We start from the raw sequence: 26018 nt of genomic DNA, 5'->3' as shown, positions 1-26018 counted from the left end.
CTAAATGGACCAAGCCATCTACCATTGCTCAGCATCAAGTACAGTTTATTTTATGTCATTAAACATTATTTAAGGTAGCCAAGTTGTATATTTTTACCCATTGCAAGTATTATATATCACCTGAAAGCTATTTCAATAAATTTTTTGGTTTCATCATGAAAATTATTGAGTGATGAATATTTATGAAGAGTTTAGTGAAATGTAAAGAAATTGGGCAAACTGACGTAAACAGTTTAAGTCAGAGAGGAAGCAGTTATTGTCTAGGTATCAACGAGCACTTTAGAATACTGGCAACAAAAACATGTCTCAGATTTTTGAAAAGGCCTTAGTTTTTTTCAGTGTTGAATCAAAGTTTATCAACTGATTAGTCTCACAATGCTGTCTAATTAAGTAGCGATAATTCAACCAAAAATCTTAATACTTGTGCCAGCAGCTTACTGACTACGCATGCGCAGATTCATAATATACTATGCGAGTAATCGGAAGTGTACCCTACTTTCATGGGCGCCGCCATGTTTTTTTGAGTACTCATAAATAAACAAATATGAAACGTGCAAATTATTATTTTATAACATGCCATTTATAGAATATATCTCTTTTATTAGCCAGTAAGTATTATTATCCACCTTGTCGCTGATACAAAATATCATTAATATCACGCCTAAAAATGGGAAAGGAAGAAAACTGTCTTGCATATGAACGGGGCATATGCAAAGAATGCTGGGATTTAATTTTCGGAAAGCGCCCCCTGCTATCAATAACTAGATCCAAAATTACAAGTTTTTAGTCAGAACGCTATAGTTTTCAGCTTGCAAGCGGAAGTAGGCAGTGTGGTTACCATTGCAATGATAATGATGGCAAGATAAGTCCCTTGTTTAACACAATACACTGTTATCATGGTAAAATTTGCAAATTTTTGTCCAACATTTTAACACATTACAGAAAATCTATACCTGCACTGCTGCAGGGTTTGACGTCGTGTACGTACGTGAACTGCTTTCATTAGAGGTAAACTGGGCATTGTTGTCATACAAACGTATATGAAGTAACAATTAATTCTATTTTATCATGAATCAATACAAATAACATTGCTAATCTTACCCAGTGGCGCGACACCTAGGGCTGAGCCCTATATAATATTAAACAAGCGACCTAGCGGCCGATATAGCTCCGCTGTGTTTATGTAGAGAATAACTATTTTTGACACATGTTGATGAGGAAGGTGGAAATCTTTGATAGCTCAATGCAGTGGCCAGAAAAAAGTGGCTAAAATAAGCTGCAAAAATACACAATTGAAGATTTTATCATACTTTGAATATATCACATCGGATCATCCCTAAGAACATGTCAATGAAAGCTATTTGATGAGTAGTTTTTTGAGAATAAAATTTTCCGACCAAAAATGGCAACAATTGCCCCCCAAAATAAACATTGCAGATTTCATCATTATTTCAATAAATATCGTTTAGTTCATCTATAGAAACCTATATATAAAATTTTAAAGCTATCAGATGAGTAGTTTTGGAAATACACATTTTTTGACCAAAAATGGCAAAAATTGCCCCAAAAATACAAAATTACAGATTTCATTAGAAATTCAATATATATTACTTAGCTCATCTGTAGAAACCTGTATACCAAATTTCAAAGCTATCAAACCAGAACCTTTTGAGAAATACATTTTTTGACCAAAAATGGCAAAAATTGCCCAAAAATTACAAAATTGCAGATTTCATCATAATTTCAATGAATATCATTAAGGTGATCTGTAGGAACCTGTATACCAAATTTCAAAGCTATCAGATGAGTAATTTTGGAAATACACATTTTTTGACCAAAAATGGAAAAAAATTGCCCTAAAATACAAAATTGCAGATTTCATCATAATTTCAGTAAATATCATTTAGTTCATCTGTAGAGACCTGTATATCAAATTTCAAAGCTATCAGATGAGTAATTTTGGAAATACACATTTTTTGACCAAAAATGGAAAAAAATTGCCCTAAAATACAAAATTGCAGATTTCATCATAATTTCAGTAAATATCATTTAGTTCATCTGTAGAGACCTGTATATCAAATTTCAAAGCTATCAGATGAGTAGTTTTGGAAATACACATTTTTTGACCAAAAATGGCAAAAATTGCCCCAAAAATACAAAATTATACATTTCATCAGGAATTCAATATATATTACTTAGTTTATCTATAGAAACCTGTAAACCAAATTTCAAAACTATCAGACCAGTACTTTTTGAGAAATACATTTTTTGACCAAAAATCTCAAAAATTGCCTTAAAAATGCAAATTTGCATATTTCTGGACAATTTGAAGAAATCTGAAACAGATCATCCCTAGGCACACATGTACCAAATATCAAAGCTATCAGACTGGTAGTTTTGAAGGAGAAGATTTTTAACCCTTTGACTACCAAGGCCAATGTATTCCTATATACCAGGCCCCTTATGTAAATATTGATAAAATCTTGGGTGTGGTCATTGCATGAACACTGCTCAGAGTAAAAATGAAGTAAGTACCAATAAACCATATATTTTCTGAATCAGCATGAAATTTCCCATTTTTTCATACATAAATTTGTATTCCAGGTCATGTGACTGATCACATGACACATCATGTGACAAGAGTTGGCAAAGAATATGAATATTTGAAGCATCAGGACGTGTTTTGAGTCCATAAAATGACACAAAGTTGAGTACAGTTGCAATTTTCATGGCATTGTCTTTACATATATGTAATAATAACTACCCTTTACTTTATTTATTGATGTACCTATTTAAGATTTTTCTCACAAAAGGCAGAGTAAATGAACCACAAACATCAGCATCTGACATGATTCTGTATTTGAAAATCAACACATTTTATATTTGTAAACACCTGCTTTATGTCTTCCTTGCAGAAACATGCATCTAAAATGGTTATGATTTATCAAAAAATAATTCACAATATTTAAAAATACATTTTAGGGAACAACATATCACATGACCAAACACATGACCAGTCATGTGACCAGTCATATTGATAATATGGCTGCTATAAAATTTCACTGGCTTATAGTAAATAAAACCAAATATGAGCTAAAAATTGTATTTCCTCCTGTTTCATTCTCGAATATTGCTGTTCATAGAACATATTTACATATAAATCATTTGTTTTCAATAAAAAAACATTTCCCTTCATTAAAAAAACAAACCATAAACATCTTCCCGATCGTCCGTACTTCTAAAAACTGTAAACAATTAGCGCGAAGCTTCTGTGATCAACCTGACCTTTCGGGGTCAAGGTCATGGGTCACGACATTTGCTTCCGGATTTTGGCCATACTCAGACGTACTGGGGCGCAATCACATTCAGGCCAGATCAGAATACATTAATATTAGTCGCACTGCGTGCCGATGCCGAAATTACGGGATTTTTAGGGACAAAAACGAAGCAAATACGTCTATTTAACCACCGTCCCTCCGTGGAGGGATGATGATTTAACTGTGCCGGATATTTCCGGCACTCAAGGTATATGGTAATTCAATATGGCGCCAGATATATCCGGCGCCATAGGTAGTCAAGGGGTTAAAGATAATTTTACCAACCAGATATGAACTGAAAATGCTCACGTGTTTCATACAGTTATGTGTAAATTTGAACCTTTGCCACATGTTTGCAACTTCATTGAAAGTATTATGATCAACATAATGAACAATAATCACCGCCGATTAATTCTCAAAGGTCATGAAGTATACAAATATGTAATTAGCTGAAATAAAAATATTAAAGTTCTTTGACTGCTGTCATTGTATCACCATTTTATATAGCAAGTGTAATTCAAGCCATATATGCCGAGTTGTGAAAGCTCATTAGATATGCAAATTGTAAATTAGCTGACATGAAAATGTGAAATGACTTTCGATATTGTTTTAACCAGGTATAATCATCAATGTTGTCATGTTTCGCCAACTTTGATCAAGTAAATCCCAGTATATATCCCTAATAAGCAAAGTTCATTAAATATGTAAATTAGGAATTGACTTAAGTAAAAATGCTTAATGATTGTCAATAATGTTGTATCATGGTATCTGCAATATATATAGCAAGTTTTGTCAACTTTGGTCAAGTCAATTCAGATATATATCTCTAATTAGGAAAGTTCATTAACCCTTAAAGTGCCATAGACTTTCTATGCAATGCAACTGCCAGGCCAAGGACTTTTTGAACCCAACTTCTCAACATGTTGTGCTTTTTTCAGACCGGTGCAGTTCATTTTCTGTGACGAGAAACCCTAACAACCCATTATTATTTCCAAAGCGCAGGATATGAAGAAGCTCTCTATGACAATGAAAAGTTTCAATTTACACACTGAAGGTGTAAAATTGGGCTAAAATGCTCGTTTTTTGTTCAAAATTCACTGAAAATGATAAAAAGTTTCTAAAAATGTAAAAAAAACATCATCAGCCTTCAAACTTGAATAAAATTTTCAAGTTATGGAAAGACACGAATTCAGGTACACGATTTCAGCATCATGTAACATCATACGTAAATAGTAAACAAAAACAAGCAAACAATTAGTGTCTTTCAAAATAATACAAATGCTTCCTGTGCAAATGCATCTCTACAAAAATACAAATAATATTTTACATACAGTACACTAAATGTAGATTGACAACTACTGTGTATGGAGCATCGGCATGATTGCATTGCCCAAGCATTGTTGTTTACTTGTCTATTGTATTTGTTTGTTTGTTTGTATTTGTTTGCTTGTTTATCTATTTTTATTTCTTCTAGTGGAAATGATTTTCCACAGAAAAATTCAGTGTACATATCCACTTTGTCATCAGTTTACTATCTATCATACGATTTCTTGTTAGTGTTATTTAAAATCTGTCTTCAAAGTTAGAAGAAATCAATTATAGTCTTGTTTGCCTGTATACACAAACAATTAATTTGCATACACAGAGACAACAAGGTTCCATATTGTACATGGAGGGGTAACTATTGTGCAACACATGCACACAACTATAGGGCATATTCAACTGACTCTGTATAGTTTGAACCGCCGGTATAATTATAATGAAGAGTTGAAGACAAAAACACATTTCACTAACCTTTTTATTGATTAATTTTGGTGTTTGACCCAACTTACATTAGTTTAATTCACGTACGCGTGTGTAACTATCTGTGGCTTATTGAGTCGCGGACTCGTACTACCATACATACTAGTCAATCCGTTCGCCAAGTTTGATCACGTTTTTTGACAAGCACGCCACGAAATGGAAAGAAACCACTAAGTATCGAGAAAAAAGTTTCATGTCCAGTTTATTTCAGTTAAAAAAATGCGTAACACGTAGGAAATGTCTCGCAATGTCAACAGTTCGGAACAACTACATTTCATTTACAAACCGGGCGACTGTCATGGCCGTCTCGCTTCAGGAAGGCCGGAGGTCAAATATCAACAGTTTAAAGGGGCTTTTTGGCAGTCAAACGCTTGAAAATTCACAAAATACACTTCAATTTAACCAAATCCTTACAAATTTCTCAATCTTGCATGTTTTGGACTTCAAAAACCTTAACCTCGGGTTCCATGTCGAGAGTTAGGCATCACACAGTGCCGCCATCTTGGCCGCCAATACGTTCGAAGTTCACTATCGCGATCGATTTGGTCACCAAATCGCGTCATTTTTCCGTAAAATATTCTCAAAAAACTGTAAATCTATCATTTCTATCACCCAGAGGGCAGTAGCTTGGCGTAATATAGTTGTCTTCCGTGTCTACGGCATGGTAAAGCCTTCAAAACGTACGTACGTGTTTCGTTCAATGCACTGTGGCCGTATCCGCGTACTTGTGAAACTGCAGACCTGATTAAATATTCATGAAAACCGCTGACCTCTTTTGAAGAAAGTTCGCATAAATTACTGGAATTTTCGATTGTTAGGCTGTATGATGTCATTATTTTAGTCCTTATATGGTACTAAACTGGGTTCAAAGGGTCAGGAATACCCTCCTTCTGGCTGAGTTTGGCAATGCATAGCTAAGTTAGGCATAAGCATAGAACGCAACCACTGTCGGTTTATATACCGACGTGGCGCTGAGAGCGAGAATGCCGCGTCGGTTTATAAACCGACGCGGCACTTTAAGGGTTAAACATGCAAATTAGGAATTGGCTGAAGAGAAAATGCTTAATGACTTTCAATAATATTGTATTACAGTGTCTGAAATGTACATAGCAAGTTACATCAATTTTGATCAAGTCAATTCAGATGAATATCCCTAAGTATGAAAGTTCATTTAATATGCAAATTAGGAATTGGCTGAAGTAAAAATGTCTTTTGACGTTCAATAATGTTATATCACAGTATCTTTGATGTATATAGCAAGTTTCAATGACTAAAATCAAGTTAAATTGTATTGCTAAGTTATCCCTATATACCAAAAATCAGACCTCTATCTCTATTGGCTGGCTCAGAATTAGATATGCGCATAATTAATGAGGTACAGGATGTGATGTCATAAGGTCTCCCATCATACCAAATATGAAGGGTGTAGCACTTGTGGTTAGTTATGGCCATATATGTATATTTGAGGTCAAAGGTCATCAAGGTCACATGACATTTTGTCAAAAAAATTGTATTGCTACGTTATCCCTATATACCAAAAATCAGACCTCCAGCTCTATTGGCTGGCTCAGAATTAGATATGCACATAATTAATGAGGTACAGGATGTGATGTCATAAGGTCTCCCATCATACCAAATATGAAGGGTGTAGCACTTGTGGTTATTTAGTTATGGCCATATATGTATATTTGAGGTCAAAGGTCATTGGGGTCACATGACATTTTGTCAAAAAAATTGTATTGCTAAGTTATACCTATATACCAAAAATCAGACCTCTAGCTCTATTGGCTGGCTCAGAATTAGATATGCGCATAATTAATGAGGTACAGGATGTGATGTCATAAGGTCTCCCATCATACCAAATATGAAGGGCGTAGCACTTGTGGTTACTTAGTTATGGCCATATATGTATATTTGAGGTCAAAGGTCATCCGGGTCACATGACATTTTGTCAAAAAATGGTATTGCTTAGTTATCCCTATATACCAAAAATCAGACCTCCAGCTCTATTGGCTGGCTCAGAATTAGATATGCACATAATTAATGAGGTACAGGATGTGATGTCATAAGGTCTCCCATCATACCAAATATGAAGGGTGTAGCACTTGTGGTTACTGAGTTATGGACATATACTCATATTTAAGGTCAAAGGTCATCGAGATCACATGACATTTTGTCAAAAAATTTGTATTGCTAAGTTATCCCTATATACCAAAAATCAGACCTCTAGCTCTATTGGCTAGCTCAGAATTAGAAATGCACATAATAAATGAGTTGCAGGAAGATGCCAAGGTCAAAGGTCAAGTGGAATCCCCAAAATTGTGGAGAGCAATTTGGTCCCCTACTGGCCATTGTCCAATAGACGCTGGCTGTCTTGGACTTTAACATAGGCCAGAATAAGCCATTGCCATAGCTTAGCTGCATAGGTATAGGGGAGGTCAAAGGTCATAGAAAAATCAGAAAAATAATACTTTAAAAATCTTCTTCTCAAAATTGGCAAGACCTGTGACTTTGATATTTGGCATGAAGGAGCAAGGCTATAAGGTCTAACCAGGGTTAGGTTGGTAGCGGGTCGAGTTGACTGGGGTCGAGTTGGTTAGGGGTCGAGATGTCCAGAAACCATGGTCATCATGCTTCCCATAGACTACCATGTATCACAAAAATTAAAACTGTGATAACTTCATTAATATGCAAGCCACGCCCACCAAAACCTTTTCAGTTCTAGCCATTTGAATTCTGAAGATGTCTACCAAATTTGACTGAAATACGTTCAGCCGTTTTTGAGATAATGGGGATACAGACACACGGACACACACACAGACACACACACAGACAGACATGGCTAAACCATATGCTCACGTGTGTGAACACGTGAGCAAAAAATGACAAAAATTGCCTTTAAATACAAATATGCAAATTTCACCACAATTTGAACAAATCTGACTGAAGTCACCCTAAGTAAACTGCATATCAAATTTAAAAGCAATCAGACAAGCGGTTTCAGAGAAAAAGATTTTTTTACCAAAAACACCAAAAAATGCCCCAAAAATACAAATATGCAAATTTCACTACGATTTGAACAAACTTAAGTGAAGTCACCCAAAGTGAGCTGCATATAAAATTTCAAAACAATTGGACTTGCGGTTTCAGAGGAGAAGGCAATTGTTGACTGACGACGACGGAAAATCAACCTATTTGATAAGCTCCGCGTCGCTGACAGCGGAGCTAAAAAGGGAAGGAAAACATCAAGTGCACTGAGGTGTAAAGTAGTGAATGCTTATATCATAAGTGCTGGGAAAAAAAAAAACACATAAGAATTGCTAGTGGTAAAAACATTTGCGCTGCCTATGGCAGCATGCCAGCAAAGAATACATGAGAATGAAGTTTCCAAAATTTTGCTCATTTCAAGTGCATTGTGACAATTCCTTTTTTATTTCTGTCTGTTATGAGAATTATTTCTCTCAAGCCATTACAGGCTTAATTTTTTTCTTTTATTTCACCTGGTGACAATTTTTTTCTCAAAATCCTCCATACCCCCCAGAAATCAAGTGGTTCACCCCTATGTGAGCCCCTGACCTATACGGGCCAGTGGATTACTTCCTCAGTAGAACTGATATGCCTGCCAGTACCGGTGTTTATCGCCTACGGAGGCCATCATTCTTCAGTCGATCAAAGGCGCCTTTCGTACAAAAAAATACACGACAGCCGCAAAAGTGCATCACTGTCAACTTCATAACTATAGAACATATTGAAATACACAGTGAAACGTTCACAACGTAAAAAATGTGCCCATATTGAGAAACAAGATGGCGTCCGTTTCGATTCTTCAATTCAGATTTTGTCCTACAGTTGTGAGCATGCGTAGACGGTAGCTTCAGCGAAAGTGAGTCAAAATCAAGTAAATATAAAATAACCAGATATGAACTGAAAATGCTCACGTGTTTCATTATATATTGCATTTATGTGCAAGTTTGAACCTTTGCTACATGCTTTGCTACATTTAAAGTGTTATGATCAACACAATGAATTTCACCACAGATCAATTCTAAAGGTCATTAAGTATTCAAATATGTAATTAGCTGAAATAAAAATAACTAATTTCTTTGAGTACTGTCATTGTATCACAATATAGCATGTGTAATTACCTTTGGTCAAGTCCTTCAAGCTCTATATGCCAAACCGTGAAAGCTTGTTAGCTATTTATGCAAATTATGAATTAGCTGACATGAAAATGCAAAATGACTTTCAATACTGTTATAACCTGGTATAATGATCAATGTACACAGCATGTTTCGCCAAATTTTATCAAGTAAATGCCAGTATATATACCCTAATTTGGAAGGTTCATTAAATATGCATATTGGGAATTGGCTGAAAAAAATGTCAAATGACTTTCAATAATCTTGTATCATAGTATCTTTAATGTACATAGCAAGTTTTGCCAACTTTGGTCAAGTCAAAACAGATAAATATCGCTAATAAATGCGGGATATCGGACCGCAGGCGGGCGAAGATTGCATTATAAGCGCGCCAACCCAAACTCACTGCATGGACATCACATTTACGAAATCGAAGTCCAAAGTCAACTACGTCATTGTTAGAATAAGAGAGGTTTTCCATCACACGGGAGCATACCACCACAAATTTTGCACAGATGGCGTTGCACTGGCATTGAAAAAGGGTGCATGGGAGCATGGGAACGCGGGCAGTTTCCCTCGCTATGGGTAGGAAATGCATTGAGCAAGACACACTTCCGGGTTCGCAAAAAAACGAGGATCCCATTTACGGGGCGCTCAAATATAACTATTTGCTGTGATACATAGCAGAGGCGTATATGTTTGTGATGCTGAGAATAACATCAGTAAATAAATGACGGGTTTTAAAAGTTGACGTTTTTTGCGATGAAACAGACTTCTGAAGGTAGCTCGCTTGGGGAACACGTCATCCCGGCCGCTGTCCGCTTTGACCCCAGTAATTCACACCTGGTTTTGGTCGGCCCCAGGTACCCAAGTCACTTCGACCCCGTCACACTTTTGCCTACACACTACGGGTTTTTTGGCAGCCAATTTGTTTCACGCGTAGTCGTCCTAATGAATTATTCATGAGCCCACTACGGCAGCGACACGCTGTCTCATGGACGTTGACGCCCGTCAGAAATATATAACGCTATTGCCGCCGTTTCACGCTAGCATTGTCCTAAAGATTCTCTAAATATATAGTATACATATACATGAAAACGTATATGTAAGTATTTTACTTACATATAAATAAATTACGAAAATTCTGCCAAAATTATGCTGACACAGACAAGCGGTTATGTCCGAATCGCGTACAGCACCACTGCTAATTAAGCCCTGAAACCAATTCGTACAAGAAAAGTAAGGCGTAATTTTAAAATCGAAAACGATACGATTTTTGTTACGATGAACATCCGAAGGACTGTGTCTTTTCTTTCATTTCGTGCGAAAAATGAAAAAATTGAACCGGCGAGTTTTAGGTATTGCAAGTGTGGATGAATGATACGAAAATTCCCATAGTAACAATGGTTTTTGCGCCGTCGTCGGTACCTTGTGGATCGCTTGCTTCAATTTTTTTAGTGTTTCATTCATAAATACAAAAATTCACACCTGAGACCTTGAGATGCCGTACTACAATCGTATCGTTTTCGATTTTTAAATATATGCTTAAATTCTTGTGATTTTACACTTGAACCGCCGTCTGTAGTTCGACAAAAAACACATTGCCCGCGCCTCATAGGAAAACATGGCGTCTACTATCTGCAAATTCATGGCCGCTATCGTGCCGATCACTTGCTTCAATATATTTATTTCATCAGCTACAATGTAAAAATCTAAATCCGTAATCTTTAGATGTCGTTCTACAATCGTATCGTTTTCGATTTTTAAATATTGGCTCAAATTATTGTATTTTTACATTTTTACCGCCTTCAATTTTTCGGCAACACACATACTCGTGCCCCATAGAAAACAATGGGCGCTGACGATCTACCAGCTTCGCCGCTATCGTGCTGATCGCTTGTCTCAAAATATTTATTTCACCCGCTTTGAATGTAAAAATCTAAATCTATAATCTTGAGATACTGTACTACAAGGGTGTTATTTTCGATGTTTGGATATTCCGTTAGTTTCGTGTAAATTTACATTTTACTCTCGTGATTTGGCGACGTACGCGTATACGTTACTCCCTCCCTCCCGCACCCAGTATTATCGGCTGTAAATTCTTCGCCGCTACCGTGCCGATCGCTTGCCTCAAGATACTTATTTCTTCAGCTATGAATGTAAAAATCTAAATCTATAATCTTAAGATACTGTCCTACAAGGGTATTATTTTCGATGTTTTGCTGTTGCGTTGGTTTAATTTAAATTTACATTTTACTGTCGTGATTCGGCGACGTAATTTATTACTCCCAAGCCCATACAAAATATTTACCGGCTGTGATTATTCACCGGTCCCGAATCAATCGCTCGCTTGGAGATTATTATTCCTTCAGCTATTGACTTTAAAAAAACACAAATAATCTTGATGTTGTGCACTTCAATTGTATGGTTTAAGATTTTTGAAGTTTTGCTTTAATTTTTTAAAGTTTACATTGTTACAGACGCAAGTAATTCAGCGCCTTACATGCAGAATACCCTATAGATAACAACGGCGTTTTCACCGGCTGCAATGCTTTACCGACCCCATTTACATCGCTCGCCTATTTATGCTTATTGCTGCCACTATGTAAATAAAAATTACACATATTATCTGGAGATAATATGCTGCCATTGTGTGGTTTTCGATTTTTGAATGCATACATAATTTGTTCATTTTTTGCATTTGTATTGCTGGTGTTCGGCGACATCAACATGCGTTGCGCGATATTGTAAACATTGGCTGTATAATCAGTCTGCAGGTGTATTTCAATAATCCGACATATCTTTGGAAGTATATCCCATTGCCAACAGTAACACGTATTGTCGGGATTATCGTACGGAAAAAAGACTGCAAAAGTAAGACTTATGAATCTTCATCAGAATTGAACACATCATGATTGTACACGAGTATCAACCGTGAATGCACGTTGAGCTCAGCAGTTACACAAGCATGGTACGCTACATGCATAGCCCTACGAGTATGGCGACAGTGTCCGGCTTTGGCTACGCCGCCTACCGGAGGTGGGAGGCGGCGTAGCCAAAGCCGGACACTCTCGTCATACTCGTAGGGCTAGCTACATGCACTGCCGCGATGCCGATCGTATGCATTCCAAGGCCTATCCCGGAATTTGTTTCACAAACAACCTCAAAGGAGAGCAAACATACTTCTATGGACAATGACGAACACGTTTCTTGGCGAAGCAAAATCAAAACAGTGCAGAAGTACATGAAGTAGGTCATGGCCTTGGACTCTGTGCACGAACCTGATTGGACACTTCAATACCTTTGACCCAAAGTTATTATTCATCAGCACTTCCATGCCATGAGGCTAGGTAGAGAACGTATGTACTCATTTCTGGCGATCGAGCAGCGAGGGAAACAATCAATTACCAAGGATAAAGCTAATTTGCTAAACGATATTTTATCTTGAATAGTGAGTTGAATGAGTAATAAAATATCATATTTTTAATGTTCAATACGAGGTTGAAACACGGAGGGACCGTGGTTGAAACCAGAGCTATCCAGCTGTAGCCAACCTGGACAAGCACATTTCACAGCGCCCTCAAACAGTCGATTGTTTTCACTTGTCATACGCGGCGTAACAGAAAAATTAAAACTTTCATAACTTCATTAATATCCAAGCCACGCCCACCAAAACCTTTTCAGTTCTAGCCATTTGAATTCTGAAGATGTCTACCAAATTTGACTGAATTACGTTCAGCCGTTTTTGAGAAAATGGACCAACAGACAGACAGACAGACAGACAGACAGACAGACAGACAGACACACAGACAGACAGACAGACAGACAGACATCGCTGCGACATATGCTCACGTGTTCACACGTGAGCAAAAAATGGATAAAAATATTGTTTAAAAATAACACAAGGCATGTATCACCAAATTTTGAACATTTCTGACGGCATTTCAACTATACGAACACCCATGCCAAACATCACAATAATCAAATCAGTGGTTTTGAGGAAAAATTGAAAATAGTGGTTTTCAGAAAAAAGCTAAAAAAGTGACTTTAAAATGATTCAATCAAAAAAAGAAAAGACCTCGTTTGAGATACATGCCCAAGTGACCACCAGACCAAATTTCAGAAAAAGTTACTGAAGCGTTTCTGAGATACCTGCGTCCACAGCATACGGCCCACTATGTTGGCCATATTGGGCCGCGCCATCACATTAGTACCTTGTGCCCACAGGGCACAAAGTACTAAAAACCGCTTACTGTAAAGTTCTCAAACTTGCAGCGCTAATAGACACTCATAAGTACTTGTGCACCTTGGTATACAAATTTCGAATGGTCACGTGACTTAGCGGCCATACTGGATTTTCCAAAAATACCGTCTAGGACACTATGTGCTCACATTCGGCTTGAATTGGTCCATTCAAGAAATATTTAAACCAGAAAAACAAGAATGACAAAAGCAAATAAGGTCTCCAACTTAGGTACTGTAGGTCATCTTTAGGAACATCCATATCAACTTCTATAGCAATGGGACAAGCAGATCCTACATACATAAGCAAATGTCAACAAAAAAATTAGCCAGAGAAGGCTTGACAAAAAGAAAAAGTTCAAAGAGTGGGGAAAAAATAAAGAGTGGGAAAAAATGTACAAGGGATCTGGTAAAAAGTAATACTACCTCATCAATCTTCTAGACCCTACCCCCTCCTGAATATCAAATGTTCCACCCCTTGGTTGACCATGTTTACATAAGGACAGATGGCAGGAAATGTATTTACAACCTTGGGAACTTTTTAATTAATGCTATGAGTGCTACCATTTGAATGTAAACAGCACTTAAATTAGTTACAGAAAGTGAAGTGCCTTCCACTGCGGAGGGTAATTACGACATCTGGAATTATCCTGGATCAAAATTTCTAATCACTTCTTGTGTGTCTTACATGGAAAAGTTGTAAAAAATTGATCTGCACTGAAAAAATTTACTTCAGCTGTGTTTTCTGGATCAAATTTTAGTACAAATTGATACCAAATATGACAAAATTATGTTTATAGCCTTCGAAACTCTCTCAGAACATATCCTTGGTTGGTGTAGGTCATTTAAGGTCACAAACTGAGAAAATACTGTCAAGGACAGTGTTTTTTGCTCATATTTGGTTTGAACTGGTGCATCAAGAAATATTTAAACCAGAAAAACAAGAATCTTAAAAGCATATAAGGTCTGAAACTTTAGGTAGTGGATGTCAACTTTAGGAACACGCTTAGCAGAGGAATGTTTCAACACAGTCCTTCATGGTTTCAGCAGCTCTGCCAATATCTTTCAGTTCATGAACAATGATAGGAAATGACTCAAGGTTAGAGGAGTAGCCTCTTTCAGTCACTGCCACCACTCCTACACTGCATAATAGGTACACTGCATACAAATAGGTTAGAGATTACAGAACTCCAACTCAGATGCGTGGGCTGTTTCAGTTAATGCCACCACTCTTGTACATTTGCAGGATTTCACAGGAAAAGTACAGTATCTATGTACTTATTTGATAGAAGTATAATATGTAGAGTTCATTGATTCAAGAAGTTCATGAGGTTATTGACATGAAAATCTACAACACCTTAGGGGTTAACTTTTGTAAACAGAATAAATCACTTGTGCTAACATAAAATATTGTAAATTTGTTAAAAACTCACCGATGGTACATGTGTTCCAGGCTTGTGATGGAGTTTTTCTTTTTGCTTTTCAAGGTAATCCTTAAATGGTGCCTGTAAAGATTGACCAATATTTGGAATTTGTCTGAAAATAAAGATACTTTCATGGTTAGGATTTCAAAATTAATAAAATCACCCTTTTAAAAGGATCACAGTTGCTTTATTATACATTATAATAACAAATGTACTGTGAGAGTGACAGCTTATTCAAATGTACTCCAGACTGTTGGCAGGATTTGTCATATGATCAACAAACTTTTGAAGAAACCAAATCTCCTCCAAAAGAGGAAGTGCTGGAGTGCATAGTTTCTAGTAAATAGATTTGACCAATATTCATATCTATGTTGTTCATGGACAGAAGTCATGTGATCAATTTGAATTGATCAATTGATAACTTGAATAAACTATTAGTAAGAGATGAGATCAGTAGGACTGTTTTTGAACAATGTCAAAGGTCTAGTTTCTATATCTGTGGTGTTTAAAATTTTCACCTTTTTTGAGTTTATTGAGCTAAGATTGCTTATTTTTCGATGTAGATGAATATTCATAATAGAAGCATTGTAGTGCAACAGCTGACAATCCCAATGAACATTGCATCATAAAGAGTCCAAAAATAAACATTCCCTCATGAATAGGTATATATTACATCACTTGTTGATGTATATTCACACCATTCCATTTTCATATACCAAACAAGGATATGCACAGTATGCAAACAGATACCCAGTGAGGTGAAAAACAAGTATGCAGTGAATCAAAATGACAGTAACAGTAAAGGGAAAAAAGTACTTGGTCCAGGTTCTAGCCAAGGTTTTGTTCCAACAAACCAATTGAATGGACTTTAAAAAATACCACAATTATACGGTGTCGCTCAAATTTGATCAGAATTGGTATATACCAGTATGGGTTACCAATGATCAACAGTAAATGTTGTTTCTATCTGTTCAGTGGAGGAAAATTCTACGTTGATGTTATGACAATGATTTCTGCACAGTACAACCATAAAAACAACAAGAAATATTTAAACCAGAAAAACAAGAATGACAAAAGTAATTAAGGTCTGAAACTTTAGGAACTGGAGGTCAACTTTAGCAACATGCATAGCAGAAACAAGCCCCTCTTAGTTTGACCATAGATGGTCTCCCCCCCCCCCCCACTGTCTCTGGTTTGAACAGGTCTGTTAATATGTAACAGTTCATAAACAATGACAGGAAATGACTCAAGATCAGTGGAGTTGGCCTGTTTCTTACTGGCATGGCATCACTCCTGCATATTTGCAGGATTTCCCTTTTTCTTACCTCATTTGCACATTTTTGACACTGATGTGTTCATTTGAACAAATTCACATCTCAACCCCACATCTACCTGTACACCAAATACTGAGATGGTAGCTCTGGCGGTATGGGAGCCTTTGTGTGTGTCGGACATACATCCGCACATACATACCCACAAATATACAGACATACAGACGCCACCGACTCATCATATAAGCTCTTTTTGGTATTTTATACAAAACCAAATATGAGCTAAAAAGTGTTCAACATGAAATCAGAGTATGGATACTTTTATCCAAAGTTAGTGGAAATAGTGGAAGTAGCTCTTTCTGCACCCATCACTAATGCCTGGCCAGAACGTGGAGCTAGTGCTTTGAAAAGGAATTAAAACCAGGTTGAGAAACAGACTTTCAAATAACATGGTGAATTCTTTGCTGCACATAACTGTCAATGGACCAGACTTGTATTCTAATGAAGCCAGAACTGTTGTGAAAAAAGCTGTTCAAAATAGGCTAAGTATTAAGCCAAGGAAAACACTAAAACAATCAAAACTTCATAGGGAAGGAACAGAGACAAATGACAATGAAACAGACAAACAAAGCACAAGTACAACAATGGTAGATCAGAGTGTTCAGGTTGGGGAAGAGGATATCCTAGAGAATTTGATTGATGAAATTCAAGAGGCTAAAGCAGTATTTAATGATCTGTGCAATGTAAATTCAAGTGATGAGTCTGGATTTGAGGAAAGTGAGGGAGAATATTGATACTTTTCTCCAATAATTCACAGCATAATCCCAATGAGTGTATCTTGCATGTCTGTAATAGATTCACTGTGAAATAAAAATTGTTACTCCATGATAGAATGGGTTGACAGTACTTTTTTTTTACCCAAATTGATCGAAAAAAGCTTTAAAATGAATACAAATTTGATAATTACAGGGTGTAAAATAATGTCATTTTCATTGGACAATTTCAAAAATTTCCGAACTAATGCCCGCCTATAAATTTTCCTTGCCCACCGATCAGAAAACATATCTACATCACTGTAGAAACATGCATATCAACTTCTATAGCAATGGGACAAGCAGATCCTACATCATTGGCAAATGTCAATACAAAAAATACTACCAATGGCGCTTGGACATAATGACCGCCTAGTATTATTGGCATTTATCAACAACCCCACTCACTGTGAATTGGGCAGACCATGAAGTCAATGTGCAACATATAGCTGAAAGACTGTTTTTCACATTGCGATTTTAAGCCCATTTTTATGAGAAAAGGGACATGTATATGTACATGGAGAAAAAGCAGAAGACATATTTGTAAATCAGTGGTTTGTTGAGTGACAATCATGTATGCATCTCTTGAAAAATTTTGTGGTTAAAAGGTATAACAGTAGTGTAAGAATAATGAGGTTAGAATAAGTGTAGTAAAGCTAAGTTGACAGTAATTAAGATTACAAAATTATACACTAAGGTTACTGCTAAAAGGTTGGTAGAAGGCCACCACAGGAATTGGTGAATACCATGGTGTTGGAAACGTAAAGCCAATCTTGCCTGCCACCCTTATTACAAAAAGGTCTATCAATATTAGTCAATTTAAGGGGGCAAGATGATCTACTAGGGCAGCAAAGTCATGGCTATCTTTTTGTTTAATACGGTACCTTGACTAAGTTCATGAACTTTACATAAATCTTGCTATATTTGTTTCTAATGGGCAATAACTGTGTTTTAGATCATTTGAGAGCAATCCATCCATGACAGGTTTAAATTGTAATATAGCTTCTATTTAAAGGAGAAAAACTTCTCAAATAATTTTTTGTTCCCTGTAATTTCCTGTGAGAACACACGGACAGATGCTCAGGACAGATGCTGGTGCCAGCTTGATAACTACCTAAAACTTGTAACTTCATTGTGTAGGAGCAAAGACTGTAACATGTGACGTGGTGGATACTTAATCCCTGGAATGTGAATGTCAAAGTCTGTATACGGACTCAAGGATGTTTACTTTACAAATGCCTAGGGTTGTCTCAAATGTGAGAATCTAAAATATGAAATGTTTTTTTTTTATCGCTTTTGTTGCCCAAAAGAATGCGGAAATCTCTGATACTTCAAATCATGTACATGTACATCAACACTTTCATCAAGTAAATAATTTTGAAATAACATATATGAAACCAGAATTTGTAACTAGGTGTTTGAAGGAATTGTGCAATAACAAGGCGACTGGATTAGACAATCTGAGTGCTAAGATGCTTAAATTATCTGCTACTATCATTGCCCCCTCACTATGCAAAATTTTCAATCTTAGTATAAAATCTGGTATATTTCCTGATCAATGGAAAGTAGCCCGAGTTGTTCCCTTGTTCAAGGCTGGTTCAAAACAAGACCTTTGTAATTACAGACCAGTTTCAATACTACCAATTGTCTCCAAAATTATTGAAAAGCATGTGCACATTCAGTTGTACAAGCATATCAAGCCGCTATTGAACAATTCTCAATCAGGATTTAGAGAGCACCATTCGTGCGAAACAGCCTTGATTAAACTTAGCAACTTGTGGCTAAAAGCTATGGATAATGGAAATATTAATGGAGTAGTGTTTTAGGATCTGAAGAAAGCTTTTGATCTGGTTGATCATAGTGTATTGTCAGAAAAATTATCAATTTACAGGTGCAATGATAAATCTCTTCGGTGGTTTAACTCTTACCTACAAAATCGCATGCAATTGGTTCAATTTAGAAATTTTTACTCTACAAAGCAAGGTAGTATACTTGGGCCTTTATTTTTCATCATTTACACAAATGATTTGCCACTTTATATTGATAATAACATTGACATGTACGCAGATGATTCAACCATAACTACCAGTGCAAAATGTATTCAAGAAATTGAGACAACTTTGAACTCTGACTCAAAAAATGTTTATAATTGGTGTAAGAATAATAGAATGGCCATTAATTGTGACAAGACAAAGACAATGATTGTAACAACGCAACAAAAACGTAGACATTTAAATAAACAAACTTTAGACTGTTATCTTGGTGAAACGGAATTGCAAGCAGTACACTGTGAAAAGATTCTTGGTACGCTTGTCGATGAAAATCTGTCATGGAAGCAGCACTGTGACAAGATTTTTAAAAAAGTAAATAGTAATATTGCTTTGCTCAAGAGAATAAGACAGTTTTTACCTATGTATATAAGAAAACTTTTTTATAATAGCTATATTTTACCACACTTGGATTACTGTTGTCATTTATGGGGAGCATCACCGTTTATGAAAAGGTTGCATAAGATTCAGAAACGTGCTATCAGAGTGATGTGTGATGCAAGGTATAATGCTTCGACCGAGCATTTATTTAAAACAATGCATATAATGCCATTACCAGATAGAATAGTTTATAAGAATGTTTGTATGGTTTTTAAATGTTTAAATAATCTTGCACCGCAATATATGACAAGTCTTTTTACCGAAATTGATCATAAAAAAGTTACAAGATCCAGGATGCAAAAATTGTTAGTGGTTCCTGCAACAAATAAGGATTTTTATCGAAAAGGGTTTACTGTAAATAGTGCCAATCAGTGGAATAATGTCGATTTAAATATAAGATCTAGTAACTCATTAAGCAGTTTTAAAACAGCTTACCTGAAAGCTTATTAGGTATAATTTTTTGTGTTTGTGAGTTTTAGTTTTCTTGTTAAATTTGTTTTTGTTATCTAGTGTGATTGTGCATTTTTTTCTCCTGTGTGCCGGTTCACTCTTGGCCACTTTTTTCTGTCCATTGTATTGGTCTAGCTTTGTTAGTCATGTTTCATGTTGTTCTGCTTTGTATCAGTTTGTATGTTCATCTGAGGGCCCTGGGGAAGATAAGCATCTTTACTGAAGCTTACCAGGCTACGCTCGTTAAACAAGGTTTAATAAAATAAAATAAATCAGCGATCTTGCATATTTCTAACATTCATCAAAACAACGTTTCTGTTCCACAACTCATAACACCGTCCAAAATGCAGGATTAGTGTACCTTCCAAAACTACATATATGAAAGACCCCTAAAAATCAATTAGTTAGATAGAAAGGGGGAAGCAATTTTCCAAAACTATCTAAGTACTACACCGTTTAACTCCATTTTTATCAGAACCTTGAACACAATCTGATTATCTGTACCAAATATCAACACAGTCTATTCAGTGGTTTTTGATTTTTTTTTTGTTTGTGGAAAATTTTCACTGTCCGACACCAACTTAACCCATCACAATAACATGATGATTTTCGGTCATTATGTTAAAAATCAGCTACAGAAGACTTGACAAAGAAAAGGTGGAGAGTGGGGATAAAATAATGTATACAGCATCAGGTAAAAAAATTAACGTTACCCCATCAACCTTCTACATTACCCCTCCCCCAACGACATCAAATTTTCCACCCCTTGGTATTAACCATGTTTACATAAATAGTTAGAATGGCCATATGGCAGGAAATGTAAAAAGGGTGAGCTAATTACAACCTTGGGGATTGTTTAAATGCTATCAGTGTTGTCATTCGTATGTAAACAGCTCTTAAGGTAGTTACAGATAGTAAAATGCCTTCCACTGTGAGGGTGATTACGACATTTGAAATTATCCTGAATCCAAATTTCTTATCAGTTCTTGTGTGTCTTACATGCAAATGTTGCAAAAATTGGTCCGCAGGGAAAAAATCAACCTCAACTTTGTTTTCTGGGTCAAATTTCACTACAAATTGATACCAAATACGACAAAATTATATTCACAGCCTCAGCCACTGTCTCACAACATATCCTGGGTTGGTATAGGTCATTTAAGGTCACAGACTGAGAAAATTACCAAAAGTATACAAATCAGGGGTTTCCCAACACTTTGAGCAAATTATACCAAATTACAAAGCTATCAGACAAGTAGATTTTGAGAACAAGTTTTCATGACCAAACAAGACAAAATTGTCTTAAAAATATATTGTCTTGACTGAAAATGACAAAATTGTTTTAAAATACACATTTGCATATTTCAGGACAATTTCCACATGTCCAACTATTGTCATCCCTTGGCATCTGTACACCAAATATAAAAGCTGTCTGTCCAGCAGTTTTAAAGATAAAAGATTTTTTATGATTTTTTGACCAAAAATGACAGAAATTGCCCCAAAAATGGTAATTTTGCCAAGTTTGTCATAATTTCAACAAATTAGAAGGGTAACACCCTTGCAAATATCCAGCCCAAACTTGAGAGCAATTGGGCTGGTGGTTTCAGAGAAAAAAACCAAAACATTAAGCAAAATTACAAAATTAAAGATATCTTCTCAATATTCATAAAAATGTACCGGTTCTTAAGTTATTAATTTTTGACCATTTTCACATTTTTAAGCTCATTTGCATAATTTTGGCAATGCAAACTTCGTTTTAACAAAATTCCATCTATAGCCCAGGATGCATCCACACACCAAATATCAAGCTAAAAAGTGCAGCGGTTCGCAAGTTTTTGATATTGACGGACATACTATACGTACATACATACATACATACATACAGATGCCACCAACGTCAGCTTATACCATAACTTCACATTGGTATACCAAATGTGAGTCAAAAAACCCTTCAAACCAAAGTTCAAAGCATTTTTCTCACACAAAACTGTCATATATACATCCACAGATATAGGAATTGTTGATTTATAACCTGACCTCGCTGGATTAAGCAGTAAAGTTTAGTGTCTATACAGATGACACATTTTGTGAATATACTTATGTTATCTTGCATCTTGTAAATAAAAGGCTGGTTATTTACAAGATCTGTATACCACAACCTCTTTTGTCTTCAATACACTAATATTTACTTATCCAAATTTCATTAAAATTTGGATATTTTGTAATCAGATGATCCTTAAGAACTTAAAATCTAAATTTGTACCAGGTATCTGACATGTGACTCTTGAAGACAAGATTTTGACCAAAAATCTGAAAAAAATCTCAAAATTTCTAATACCAATTTCATGTTTCACAACCTAAAAAACACATTCATTGTCCCTCCCAACATATATACCAAATAACAAAGTAATCACTCTCTTATCAATAGAAATATTGCAGATTATGAAAAATACTGTCAAGGACATGTGCTCACATTGAGTTTGAATGGATGTTGATCGCAAGCAATTTAAAATCATACCGACTGTAACATGATCGTTGAGAGTTACGAAGCAACGTGTTTTCATGCTGGTGAATCCGCAGACATCCATGAGCAAGGCAAGGCTGATAACAGAATGAGTTCTTAAACTTAAAAAAACAACTAAGTACGTTAGTTTTTGTACCGGTAGTGAAATACGTTTAACACTATATATCGCGTTCTCTGATGTGTCGATACGAGAAGCGACATTGCTGACGACTGCCCATTGCTTTGAATACCAGTAGCAGTACAGTGGTAGTGGTAAAGCAACGGCATGCTGTTATCAGCGTGGTTGAGTTCATCTACACAATACATCAGTTGCAGATTCAAAATGGCAAGTTCATCGATTTATAAATTCTAATAGTTGATTCAATTTATTTTTTTGTTTTTGCTCCCAAAGAATAAAGCCACACTTGAAAATTCCGTTGAATAGCATTTTGATCGCAATTATTAAAAAATAATACCGACACAAATTTGTACTGTAAATTGTCGTACGTCACAATCAAGATGGCCTTTGACCTACCACTGATCCAGTGCTATGACTTATTTGAAAATGATCGCCGAGACAATACATGTAAATTGCATACAAACAATGTCTGCTCTTTGATTTGGTCCAGTCATTGGAGATTGCCTGCCATCTCAAGGTCATTCGAATGCAAAACTGGATGTATTACCCGGGCAACGTCTCCCGATCGGGGCCAAGGCCGAGGGGAAGTCCAAGAAGTGCTGCTAAGGCACGTAAAATAAGCCACAGTTTAGTTGCAGAGGGGGGATAGGGGAGGTCAAAGGTCATAAAAATCTTCTTAATATTATCATGGCTTAAGACCTAGATATTTGAAATATAGCAGCCTTACCATATGGTCTACAAAATAATGTACAGAATTTTGATTGATCAATTTTAATGTTACAATTTTGCAGTGTGATTTTGAAAAATACTGGCCCTCCCTCCTGATAATTTCTCTCGAATCCCTTTCTGCATATGCCCCTTGATGTAGAATTTGTAAACACACATTCGCTGGTCACCAGTTCATGCATTTAGAAGGCGGCGTTGAAGCCCGAATGTTGATTTATCCATGAAAATGAATCAGTGAATTACATTGGAGTGTAAATGCACCTATTTCTAGCTTAACATGGCTATCGTGCATCGTGAACTTTGGCACTGGGCTTGGGCTTGTCATTGATTTAAACGTTATTAGTCAGCCTTTGAATTTGGAACTTTCTGAGCATGTGCAGAGTTTTCCCGCCAGTCTTTTACTAGCTCTCGGAGCTATGGCTTCCTTGTGAAGTGTGTGACAGTTTTGATAAACGAATGTTCGTGCTGTTGAATACAGAAAACCTCACTTTTTGGGAACTTGTCAATGGTAGCAGAGCATAACAATGGCTCACAGTGGTAGTTATAAAAACCCTCCGTCTCTTGGCCCTAATACTGTGTATGAAACATGGAAAAAAGAGGTGGAGGTATGGCAGTTGATGACAGATGTCGACAAGAAAAAACAAGCCTTGGCAGTAACATTGACGTTGACTGGCCAAGCAAGAGCCAAGGCGCTTGAGCTGGACGTTGCTGAGATGAATTCAGACGATGGTATGAACAAATTGATTTCTGCACTCGATTCCTTGTTCAAGAAAGAAACTGTTGATTTGGCTTAAGAAGCATATTCAAATTTTGATTCCTACATAAAGATGGCGGATGTGCATATGTCGGTCTATGTTATTGAATTTGAATGTCGATATACGCAATGTCAAAAGTATGAAATGACACTTCCTGATGCAGTTTTGTCATTCAAGTTATTAGATAGAGCAGATCTATCGCAAACTGAAAGACAACTTGTCTTAACTGCGGCATCAGATATGAAATTTTCTTCAATGAAATCTGCACTGAAACATATTTTTGGTGACAGTCACTTCACTCAAGATGGCGACTATGGGAGTGCTACGGCTTCTGCCAGTACGGGTATAAAGATAAAGCAAGAGTCAGCTTTCTTCACGCAGAAATCTCAACAAAACAGAAGTCATAGATGGATTGATTCCCAAAGTTCAGCAAGTCAGAGATATAAAAAGTTAAGTCGTTCACTCAAAGGGACTAATCAACTTCGATAAATTTGGCAGACGTACGAAGTGTATGATTTGTCAGTCAGTTTTTCATTGGGCTAAGGACTGTCAACATAGAAATGATCCTGCTGCTATCAAAATTACAGAAGATGATAGTTCTTCAGGTGAAGTTTGCAACCTAGTATTGTTTGCCAAAGATGACAGAACAGACAATGAAATAGTTATGACTGAATCTTTTGGATGTGCAGTGATTGATACTGCCTGCACCCGCACAGTATGTGGTCGAAAGTGGTTAGACTATTATATTTGTAACTTGGATGACATGCAGAAGTCTAAAGTGAAGACTGCTTCAAGTAACAAAAGATTTAAATTTGGAGATGGTGTCCAGGTAAACTCCACACAAACTGTACTGCCAGCTAAAATAGGGAGCACTAAATGTGAAATTGACACTGAAGTCGTTGATGTTGATATACCATTGCTGCTCAGTAAAGCATCTCTGAAACGTGCAGGTACTTTGCTGGATCTTGAAAATGATAAAGCAGAAATGTTCAAGAATCCAGTAAAATTGGAATTTACATCAAGTGGACATTATTGTGTAGACATAAGAAATATTGATGATGTACAGAAACATGAGTAGGCAAGTGAAGTGTTGATTAACAAAAACATCAGCAAAGCGGATCACAAAGTCCTGATAAAAGCTACATCAGCAGTTTGGACATGCGTCAGCTGACCGAATAAAGAAATTGCTTGAAAGTGCCGGTACAACTGACACAGAAGTATTTATGACTCTGAATCATGTTGTTGCTAATTGTGAAGTGTGCCATAACTACAAGAAACCAGCACCAAAGCCTGCAGTTGGCTTTCCCTTAGCCACAGACTTTGAAACTGTTGCTGTTGATCTTCATGAACTACAGAGAAACGTTTCGTATCTTCACATCATTGATGAATTTACTTGCTTTAGTGCTGGAACAGTAATTAGGAGCAAACAGTCATCAGTTTTCACAGATAAATTTATTGAGAAATGGATCAGTATTCATGAGGCAGCGAAGAGACTCTACAGTGACAATGGGGGAGAATTCAATAGTGCAGAAGTTCGTGATATGTGTGAAAATTTCAATATTGAACCAAAGACAACTGCTGCTTTCAGTCCATGCAGTAATGGACTTTTGGAGAGACACAATCAAGTACTTACTGACATTATGAGAAAAGTGCAAGCAGAAAGAAAATATGACTGGTCAACATCCTTAAACTGGGCATTGATTGCCAAAAACAGTCTATGCAGTATCAATGGATATAGTGCATATCAGCTGGTATACGGTAGGAATCCTAATCTGCCTTCAGTCCTTGTGGACAAGCCTCCAGTCTTAGAAGGTACCAAGACAAGTCAAGTTGTTGCCAAACATGTCACATCGATGTATGCTGCAAGAAAGGCATTCACAGAAAGTGAGTGTTCAGAAAGAATATGAAGAGCGCTGAGAAAGCAGACTCGTCCGACGCCTGATCTCTGTGTGATGGGTGACAAAGTCTACTACAAACTTCCTGATAGTCCTGAGTGGAAAGGGCCAGCTAC

The 26018-nt window shown here is 36.5% G+C and overlaps 1 protein-coding gene across 1 annotated transcript in view; it reads right to left on the bottom strand.

Annotated features, from left to right (window-relative positions):
- The window catches only part of LOC139145762 (vacuole membrane protein 1-like), a 268119-nt gene that overhangs the window by 8737 nt on the left and 233364 nt on the right, over positions 1 to 26018 (bottom strand). The window contains 1 exon segment of the mRNA XM_070717066.1: positions 14935 to 15037. Coding sequence (XP_070573167.1) covers positions 14935 to 15037 — 103 coding nt within the window.

This window comes from Ptychodera flava, chromosome 12, assembly GCF_041260155.1.
Source record: "Ptychodera flava strain L36383 chromosome 12, AS_Pfla_20210202, whole genome shotgun sequence".
NCBI lineage: Eukaryota > Metazoa > Hemichordata > Enteropneusta > Ptychoderidae > Ptychodera > Ptychodera flava.
The sequence above is the reverse complement of the archived record's forward strand: the minus strand, read 5'-3'. Positions and strand labels throughout refer to the sequence as shown.